We start from the raw sequence: 10,888 nt of genomic DNA, 5'->3' as shown, positions 1-10,888 counted from the left end.
TTGTAAAAAGTAAACATTTTAAATGATTAAATCTAGAGATGAAAGGGGTTCTTGGTTCAACTAAACATATAACGTTTTACATTTAAAAACAAACCAAAAAAATGATCAGTATGTTGCCTCATTTTCAGTCTGATGTGGAATGAGAAGGCATTGTTTCTTCATGCATAAAAAATAGTATACCATTACGGAGCGGGACTTTTTCAAACACAACATAAAAAAGGAACCAAAAACATGGGTCTAATATCACTGCAACTGTACTACAACAATATGACAAACTAATAACTTTAAATAATTAACTTTAATAATTTAACAACTCAATTAAAGGTACAGTGTGTAGTTTCTAGCAGCACCTAGTGGTGAGGTTGCTGAATGCCAACCAGCTGAATACCCTTCCATTGACAAATGTGTGCGAATACCTACAGTGACCTACAGTTTATGTAGAGTACATAAAAACGTGAACAGCCCTATCTCAAGCCAGTGTTTTGGTTTATCTGTTCTGGACTACTGCAGAAACATGGTGGTGCAACATAACAAACTCCACATAAGAGGATCCGCTCCCTATGTAGATATGAAGGGCTCATTCTAATTGAATGAAAACACAACCATTTGTAGTTACTGGGCATACACTAATGAAAACATAATACATACATTTCTACAAATAGATGCCAATAAAAACGACACACCGTACCTCTAAGTAATATTTGAACCTTGTGGAATTAACTAAACTAAAAATAAAACACAGTTTATTATATTATCAGCGCATTTACTCATAAAACCATGAAGTGTTGTATTTATTGTAAAATGAGTCCCTTCAGCATATAAGTATGACATTGCAGTCATACTTCAACAGTAACAGTTTGAGTTATTTCAACCGCCGGGCGTTATGTATAATGACTTCTGATGAGTAACCTAACTAAATAGAAAACATAGGAAAAGGATAACAGATAAGTTGTGCATTTTTTTTCCCTTAACAGCGCTACATCATTTCAGTTGCCACAGGGTTGATTATCAGAAACAGAGACTGCCTCTTTGATGACCATGGCTGGACATAACACAAGAGAGCTGATGAGTGTGATAACCAGTCGGGCAGGTTGGCCAGGACAGGGCTTTGGTGAATGGAAATCACTCTGGAAACGGTCTTTGTCTGGACACCAATCTCTTTTATCCAGAATAAAATGTCCTCTTTGTGGCCCCAGCTCGTCCACCAGCCAGCCAGGGGGAGGTAAGACTAGGAGAGCTTGACTTTGTTCTTTTCCTGGGCTCCGACTTGCGCTTCCCGGCTCTCCTCCCGCTCTGGCCGGTCGTCGCTCTGACGGGCGATTAGCAGGCGACACGTTAGCAGGATGCCGAACACCAGGGCGTGGGCATAGCGTTTGAGGGGATCTCCCACCAGCTGGTGGAAGAACAGAACAGCCAGCATGACCAGCAGGAGCAGGAAGTTGGCCACGTCTTTGGGTTTCCCTGGAACCAAGGTGAGGACCACACCACAGCTCACCTCCAAGGTGCCGATGATCTTACGCAAGAGCACAGAGCTTACACCAATCTTTTTCAGTCCTGGCAAGGCCTTGGCATAACTCTTGTAGGCCCTTTTCTGCAAATCAAAATTTGAAAGAGTTGATCATCAGCCAGAACAACAAGCAGGCAGGAACAGGAAGTAATCTATTACAACCCATCAGCCTACTCCAGGTTGGATGAGGCCTTTGCTCCTTTTTAAGGCTTTCTGTTCAAGTGCATCACTTAAGATGTACTGCAAAATCTAAACAGGCTACAGTAGCTCCATAATTAGGCATGTCTGGTAGGTAGTTTAGACTAAAGGGAGGGGACAGCCCTAGTGTCCAGCCTTTTCAGTTTGGTCTCGAACCTAATTCACACTGGTGACAGCCAGTGTTGCCTGTCAGGGAAAACTAGTGATGCGGCTTTTACAATTTATGGGCCTAAACCTATGCTCAGCACTATATGTAATGACAGAAACTGCTTAGATGTTTTGGATCCAACCAGTTAAATGACCTGGGTCAGATACTTTTCCACTATGAGCAATGGAAAGACGCATACATTAGTCTTAAGCATGCACATATTCCCGGCCTTGCTCAACAACCACAGTATCAGCACCAGCCGGTGCAAATAGAATTTGCTCGAAAGCGCCGCCATTACAAATATAACAAACATACCAACAAATATAACAAACATATAATTTCCCTGCAAACGTGACAACACGACGACACCTAAAAGCCCATTTTAACCAAATTAAACTTTAAAAAAATCCATGTCGTCCTACATAGTATGACCAATGGCTAACACCATTTAGCTCCATAACGTGCAATAACCTATAAGATCTAGTTTGCATGAATGAGGTTGCTAACTCATAATACGCCTCACTGTAGATTCTGGAAACTGATAACAATTTAGCCGGGTAGATTTTCTTAACCATTTTATGCTACGGGCTATACAGAAAAGAGCATCACATGGCCGTAAAATCCTCTGTATGAGTGCATATTAATAATGCTGGAAATGGAAATAAATGAATGAACAGCAATTGTGGGTGCTGCAAACAAGACAATAATTATAAACGTCACAGCAATTCTTCAGCTGTTCTACGTACAATATATCAGTGACCCAGGTGCACCAGATGTCCTCGATGTGTAGGCTATCGCAAGATGCAGCGCGACGACCACTTACCATTTCATTGTAAGCATCTTTGCTCAGTCTTGGCGTGAGTTTAATAGTGCCCATGAAAACAAAAAAAAGACCCAGTGCAAAAGAGAGGGCGACAATGGTTATTGTCCTTGGTGAGGCCATCTTCGGTTAATTTCCCTGCAGAGTCCTACGATGAAATAATATCCGATGCGGAGTTCGCTCACTGTAACACTAGGTTACCCTCAGTTTCCTGCAGAAGATACATGTAGGGGGATGGGCTCGTAGCGAATCAAATATGGCGACGTGCCACTTTATCACAGGGTCCAAGTGTCCTTTGTTTTGAATGCCAGAATCAAGTTATTTTTCAACATCCTGACGGGAAACTATGAAGCCTATTATTTTAGAGTTTTTTTTTTTATTTTCCAATTGACGTAAATGGCAGCTTATTGTATATCTGGGTGGTATTTAGCAATTTCTTATGGCAGCTGAAACATTAAATACCGTTGTTTACATTTATTTCATGAGGTCATTCCTTGTGACCTAAGGGTTGTCACTGTGACCAACTGGTAGATTAGCACATGTATTTAAATAAGTAATTTGTATCCAACCACATGTGTAACAATTCCAAGAGGCAACAGTAACAGTGACATGTTTCACATTGAAAGCAGATCAGTCCTAGAGAGTATTGAGAATTGAAGCAGATCAGTTATAAAAATTAAAATTAAATTCTAGTTGAAATTAGCTATGGGTTAGGCTGTCTACAAAAACGAGATGGCAGGGGGGGGAGAGAGAGTTTAAAAAACACATTAGCAACTACCAAACAATACCCAAAGATTCACAGACATCTTTAGTTTATTCAATTGGAAAACACCAGTGAAGTTTGCAGGCATCCACTGCCACCATCTAGAGATTTAACATCAGGACTGAATCTGCAAGACATTGTCCTGCAACTACCATCTCTGTTATGGTTACATTAATGACAGTGCATGTGAAAAAAGGCAGCATTCTTCATTTGACAAGTAAAACAACCTGAATGTATCTGTTCTTGAAAAAATGATAAATTATATTATGTATTATATTTATTATAAAATACTTTTTTTTTTTTAAAGACGACATTTACACCAGCATGAAGAACAGTAAAGAACAGTAAAACTTAAATAGATTTCAGATCTAGTCATCAAATTATCAAATGGCCTGTGTACTCAAATGCCATTAGATATTTAGATCAACGCATACAAATGTCAATGTAATGTCATACTGTTTAGTCTTACTACATGACTTGTTTTATGTACCAAAATGCCATATTATATTATAAAATATTTGGTTTCAGGTAGAACATCGATGAACAGTGAGAACAGAGATACTAGAAGATATTTAAATGAGATGCACTTATTTGGGGTCAGGTTGCTACTCGTCTCTGGAATTTGCCTCTAGGAATAAGTCTCAGACAGGCCTCACGTCCTCATGTGTGGGTTTGGCTGGCACTCCTCAGAGAAGCAGATACACCCCGGGATAAGTCACAGAGGAGCTGTGGCATGCTCATAAACCCCTGGACAGCTGTGCGGAGGCCAGCTTACAGGGTCATCACAGCCGAGGCTCCTCCCTGAACGGTCAAGCCGTCATCGCTCCCGCTCCTGGTCCTGGTCCTGGTCCTGCTCCTGCTCCTGCTCCTTCTCCTTCTCCTGCTCCTTCTCCTTCTCCTGCTCCTGTCGGGCTTTTAGAGCCAAAATTGCGGTTCTGTAAAGTTCTATCAGGGACACAGGGAAAATAAAACACGTTTGGTTTCACAGATCCTACATTTTGCACATGGGCTGCCCCCATCTGGTCAAGGAGGGAAGTGCACCTGGTTAAGTGTCATACTTCATTCAGGGTGGTTTCTTTACACAGATGGTTCTCTGACTGCAAATTTAGGCTCACACTGACCAACATCAGCACCTTATCATGGAATGAGCTCACCAAGGTTGTGAATAATGGCATCCTCCTGGACCAGACATTGGGTGCCCACTATTTCTATCACAGTCAACATGGCTACAGGACTAGTAGGCTACTTACCGAAAGTAGTCGAGAGATCGACTGGTTGCGTGTTAGCTGCTGGCACTTCAGTGTTTATCTTGGTTTTCCGCCTCACCTTGACTGTCTTTCTCTTCTTTTTCTTCTCTCCCTTCCCTGCGAATATTTTTATTTTACATGACAAGGGACAAGAAATGATGGAGTAATATGTAGGTATAACTTGCACAATAAATGCAAGTTTCAAAGAGTTTCTCTTGTTTCCAATAATTATACTGATACCAAAACACTACTACACAATGCTAAAAGTACTGTATTGTCAGCTGTACTCCACTGTTTACCTTTGGAGGGTTTGGAGTCATCAGTGTCAAGTGATTCAGGCAGATCCAAGGTCTCTTTTTTCACTTTTGTTTTTCTTTTGGGTTTGGCTTGTTTCCCTGGCAACAGAGGACTGCTGGCTTTCTCCTTCTGGCTGTTGTGCTCCTGTTCGGCAGCCTCACCCTCCTCTACCTCCTCTTCGACGTTCCCATTATCCCCTCTGTTTTTGGCATTCTCCTTCTTGGTTTTCCCCTTAACCTTCTTATTCGTTAGCCTTTTTTTCAGTTTTTCTGAGTTCTCCTAGAAAATTTGAAATTATATTTAGTTCATAAGTTTAATCAGTTTTTAATAAGTTTTAATATATTTGTTTCAGAGCTCTTGAACTTGATTGCCCTTCTGCCCTCTATGACTGCAAACAGAGAAAATAACCTAGGACTGCAATGGATAGGTTGTCATGTAAAAGAAAAAAGCATAGCAGAGAAGCGATATGTTATACCTTATTCAGAATATCTCGGATGGGCTGCAAGGAGCTGGTACTTTTGCTTTTCCTGGTCTTTTCTTGCCTTAAGTCACTTTTGCTTCCAGGTAGCCTGGACAAGCATGGAAAACATATTTTGATACCCTGAAACCCTGAAAACCTCATAACATCAGCTTTGTAGAAGTAGTTTTGTTGGTAAGAGAAATGCATCGTGATTGAACACCAGGAGGCGGTGTTGAGCCATACAGCAGGTAAATCCTCCCTCCAGAGAGGCGGTGTTCTCACCTTTGTTCTTTGGTCTTGCGGCGGCTTTTCTCTGCCTTCCCACGCTTCTCCCTGTCATCATGCCCATAGGGCCTCCGAGAGTCACGTATGACACGCACACAGAGATCGGAGTAGTCGAGACACACAGCCCGCAGCAGCCAGCGCAGACCTCTCAGTGTCTTCCTGTCTGACCACCTCCTCAGGTCCAGTAAGGCTGAGCATGGCTCCTAGGGAGATGAGCACATAGGACCATACAGGACACGGGGCCTTTAGTTCATTCACCTAGCCACATGTACAGTCAAGTCATTAGTTTAGTGTACTGTGTTTAACCAATATATATCGTATTCAGATATCACAGACATGTAATGCAAACTCTCAGCTTATCAATCACAGGTTCATAAATAGAAGCTTTACTTCCAGACCTCAGTGTTTGAGTCAGTGTTGAAAAGTATGTGCAACACTGGCGCGTGTGTTCAACAAACGTATGTTCAACACTGGCACTGACACTGAAAATATCAGCTGATGAACCAGTTGAAAATGTCAAGTGATGATTGTGGATGGGAAGTATTTTTTGAACTCACAATGTGGCATAGAGACCGGCTCTTGTTGACAAGGTGCTCAAGAGAGAGTATTTCAATCAGCTCACTCCCAAGCATGGCATTGACTTTGTCCTGCTTGTTGGCTAACCTGAAGATTGATACATAGACAAAATAATGGCATTAGAGGAAGGGATATACAAGCTCTGTGTCTGCTCTTAGTGACACCGACTGTACATCTAGGAAATACTGCATGCATTTAACCTTACCACAGATGTAAGATACATCATGTCGCACAGGCAAAGTCATGTCGCACAGGCAAAGTCATGTCGCACAGGCAAAGTCCATTGTTCTCCTTCTTTAATGTTCCTTCAAATCTTACTCAAGAGCAGTGTTGTAGTGGTCCTTGGAGAAGTGGGTATACTCTTAATAGTTTTTAAGCAGCCCATACAGCACAGGATAAACGCCCTGTTTTGAGAAGTGGGTATACTCAATGCTGACTGGAAAATAAGTGGGTATACTCCGTATACCTGCGTATATCCTGGACTACACCACTGCTCAAGAGTAATTATAACACGGGTAGATGAAATCAACCATTCTGAGAGTGAGTTCCGGGGTGTGCCTTAATCAGCGATATAGTAACTGTATTTACATCTGTTTACACCTGTTTACATCTACCTGAGCGTTCCATATCAGTGCGCACTAAAAAAAAAAAAAAAAAACAAGATGGCGGCGGCGTGTTGGTAGCCTGTTAGTGGGAAATGTTTCATGTGAATTAAGCTATCTACACGACTTTTTATATGTCTACATTGACTCGGTTAGTTGTTAATGTGCTACACGAATGTTGTAGAGTATTGTATGTTTTAACTTAAGCTCTCGAATATTAATTGTAGGTTGTTGCTAACGCTTAGACAAAAAAATCCATTGAAACACATGACTGAGCTTTATCTAGAGTGCACACATGAGGGTGTACGTGTGTGTTCTCATAAGTTGGCTTACACCAGTAGAGGTTTCCCTGCCACCCTGGGCTGCTTCAGGATGTCCACCATCTCATCCTTGACCTCCTTGATCCGTGCCCGGTCACTGGAGTCCACCACGAAAATTATGCCGTGGGCCTCTCCGTAGTGCGCTGTCCAGGCCTCCCGGTCCTCCAGGACCCCTCCCATATCCACCAAAGTCACCAGGAAGCTCTCCACTCGCAGCTCAGTGCGGACATACCCCAGTGTGGGACCCACCTCACCTGGGGGCACTACAGCATGACAACAGTCATCAGTGAGGTACAAAGCCAACATGTCCATGTTGAGCAACCACCTAAGTTGTTTATGACAAAATACGTGTCAAACAGTGGCATTTCGGGCCATTCTGGTCAAGATCTCCAAGAGCCGCCCCTCTCCAAAAACATAATTTAATATATAAGTTCACTGGAAAGAGATATTTTTTTGTTTTACAAACCCAATAGTGTGTTTATTATAATTAAATACAATAAAAATAGATATTTTTTCAAGGGGGGTGCTGATTAGATGACCGAACAAGGTTGCCGATGCCTGAAATCACCCCTGGTTGTTCTCAATTACAGGACAAAACGGGGGGGGGGGTTTGACATGAGATGTATTGAAAGCAATGGAATTTTTTTTTCCATGCCAGCGTGACACAGGACATGACACCGTGTGTCTCACGCCAACAGGAACCCTGTTTCAGTTTCAGCCTAACACAAAGAGGAGACTTGAGACGCTTTTATTCATTACCTCCCAGCATTCCTCTGATCGAGCACGTTTTTCCTGCATTGTCAAGACCAACCACAAGCACTGTGACTTTCCTGTTTAAAAGAAGAAGAAAAAACAATAATGACGCCAGCATGCTAACAGGCAGCATTGAGAATGTGTTTGTAAACACTCCAGAGAATCCTGCGCTTAAGACCGGCGTAGTATTAATGAGTCATGGGGATTACTAAGCACTAATCCTTCTAATAATAACAGATGACAACTACACACTTGAGGTATTGCAGCACGTAAAAGCAGACATATGGTGGTCTTGATTATGTTTCTAAGCAGGCACAAAGAGTGATGATGTGCTGGATGTGAATAAGATGAACTGCTGGTTCATGATAAACTGGATGTGAATAAGATAAACTGCTGGTTCATGATAAACTGGATGTGAATAAGATAAACTGCTGGTTCATGATAAACTGGATGTGAATAAGATAAACTGCTGGTTCATGATAAACTAGATGTGAATAAGATGAACTGCTGCAAACAGATCAATACCTCAAGGGCTGCTGGAATTTGGAGACCCAGCTGCAGCAGTTGCCAATCAGGTTGAACATGTTGGGCTCCGGGGAGCACAGAGGCCACCATCTTCTCTTCAGATCATACCTACAACACCCCAAATACACAGCATCCTTCAGGAGGGCTCAAAGCCAAGGGTGTTCACAAGAGCCAGCAAGACATAGCTATTGTAACAGCAACCTTAGTTCATATACTGACACTCAACACAAGTCCAAAAGAGGAAGTAGCAGATTATCGATGTTGTCACAAACAAGCATATTGAAATATAGATTCTTTCAAAACTTGGAAACTAGACAATTTTGTTTTAATTAACACCGAAACCATATAAATGTTTCTCTATTATCGTTAAACTATAGTAGTATGGATAAGTAGTTGATATAAAAATCACATGGCATGGAGAGTGTATGGAGAGGCCACAGCAGAGCACATGGCATAGATTAGTCGTCCATTTTTGGTATAATATTTTCAATACATTGAAGCCTAAACTAAAGCAAACACATCTCAATTCATGAAGAATATACTTAAGGTATACCGTTTTTCAGTAAATTGCCCAAAACATTTTACACTTCATCAAAGCACATCAAGGGAACACAGGTTAGGACCATAAGTTACATAGCTCATTACTAGTATCCCCATCTATCCCTGCAAAGTGCCCTCAATCATCCATATACACATTCCAAGCCCACAGCAGCCTCTCTCTCCAGCAGACCTGATACAGTCTTGGCTCCATGACTCGTCTTTGTTTTCCAAACTAAGTACTACAAATGGATTTGCTTCCTGGCATTCTCTACCATCCGTCGGCACTTCAGACAGCCATTGTTCTGTGAAGGCATCACCTCTACCTTGTGAGTCTTAGCTATATTTGGTCTCTTGACACAGTCTTCAGACATGTCGGGCTCGGATAATGGCATTTACACCTATGGTGCTCCAGAGCCCCAAAGCCACCTGTGCCGTTAACAGGTGTGTTTGTGTATAGGGGAGGCAGCCATAGGTTAGGGGCTAGAAAGATCACTCCATCCACCTAAGCCTTCTGTTCCCAGCAGCTGCTCAGCTTCCCTAAGCTTTTCTAGGCTGGTCTGAGAACATTACAGCGTCTCTGTTGTTTCACGACTTAAACACTCATATGACCCATTTTTACTGTTGTCAATACTCTAAGGCCAACAGTCCACTGAATCTATACATTGTTTTTTAATGTATTGGTTCCTGTCTTTTATTTGACACATTAATAAAGAAATAAACAAAACATCAGTCTTGCAGGCAGTTAAAAGTGAATCTGCCTGTAGCCCAAATATAATTACAGTTATTATTTAGAGACTTAATAGGTCTAAATAAGTTAACATTTCCAATAATATAATATAATATAATACTAGAAATAAGTCATCCAATAATGCCTGTGTCAACAAATACCTCTAGGAAAAAATACTCTTGGCTTGGTGTACCTTCTAGGTTGACCTGTCTCTCATTTCATTACAACCTGACAAGTCTGTGCATATACGAATGTAAACCTCACAGTGCACCACCACATAAAAGCATAATTGATGAAAGTAAAATAAAATCTCAGAGCACTTACAGTAACAGATTTGTCTCCATGTGAGTGTTTGTATTTTCTGCTGTAACATTTTACCACACCAACAGAGAAAACTCCTCAGGCTTAAATTATGTCAGTAATCCCCTGGTCACCTCATGTGGGCGGTGCCATGCATGATAGTCAGTCACAGCATCTCAGCCAATCATGTGAGGTCTATTAACACTGGCCATTGCTATTGGGGGAATTGCACAGTGATTATTCAGGTGAGATCTATTTTCTCCCACAGGTTAGCTGTAAGGATGATTCTCCCACGACGATAACATGATGAATGGCTTGTGACTTCGGGTGATTCACCAGGGTCAAGTGAGTGAAGTGGTGTGGATTTCTGATTAGAAAGCCGACCTGACAAATGACCACACGACTCTGTAGTTAGTGGTCAGTGTTGCCCAAAAAAGCAACAGATTACACAGCAAGAGAACAGTGGGTTCCAACAGTTGCTACACGCCATAACGTGTTCTTGAAATGTTTCGCACACACTGCAGACTAATTCCATTTATTTTATTTAATGAATGCTAGATGAATGAATGCTAGATTCTTTTTTCAAATCACATATTTCAGTTTGCAAATGAGTCTATCAATTAATTTGCAATTTTTGTCCATGGTTATTATTTGGGTGGTTTGGCTCTTTTTGATTTTGAAAGCCCAAAGGAAAAAAAGTAATAATATCTTGAAATCATCTTAATCATTTTATAATCTCATTATGGCAATCACTACATGGATGTGTAAACTAAATTGCATTGTGTTATAATGTAATAATGCTCTGATTCCATGTTATGTT

The 10,888-nt window shown here is 41.4% G+C and overlaps 2 protein-coding genes across 2 annotated transcripts; both read right to left on the bottom strand.

The window, feature by feature from the left end:
- Positions 1-1,228: 1,228 nt before the first annotated feature.
- Positions 1,229-2,796, bottom strand: tmem35 (transmembrane protein 35; the record flags this gene model as incomplete). Its single annotated transcript, XM_080841057.1, has 2 exons — positions 1,229-1,591; positions 2,677-2,796. The coding sequence occupies 2 exons, from the start codon at positions 2,794-2,796 to the stop codon at positions 1,229-1,231; spliced, it is 483 nt and encodes a 160-aa protein (XP_080697183.1).
- A 1,457-nt stretch (positions 2,797-4,253) lies between these two features.
- Positions 4,254-8,602, bottom strand: arl13a (ADP-ribosylation factor-like 13A; the record flags this gene model as incomplete). The annotated part of the gene is made up of 9 exons (XM_080840844.1): positions 8,502-8,602; positions 7,983-8,053; positions 7,237-7,486; positions 6,283-6,388; positions 5,723-5,928; positions 5,456-5,549; positions 4,983-5,259; positions 4,687-4,800; positions 4,254-4,381 (listed from the first exon to the last, which is right to left on the bottom strand). The coding sequence occupies exons 1-9, from the start codon at positions 8,558-8,560 to the stop codon at positions 4,254-4,256; spliced, it is 1,305 nt and encodes a 434-aa protein (XP_080696970.1). The 5' UTR covers positions 8,561-8,602.
- Positions 8,603-10,888: the final 2,286 nt, after the last annotated feature.

Source organism: Sprattus sprattus, assembly GCF_963457725.1.
Source record: "Sprattus sprattus genome assembly, chromosome: 6".
Taxonomy (NCBI): Eukaryota; Metazoa; Chordata; class Actinopteri; order Clupeiformes; family Clupeidae; genus Sprattus; species Sprattus sprattus.
Note: the sequence above shows the minus strand (reverse complement) of the source record. Positions and strands in the feature narration are given on the sequence as shown.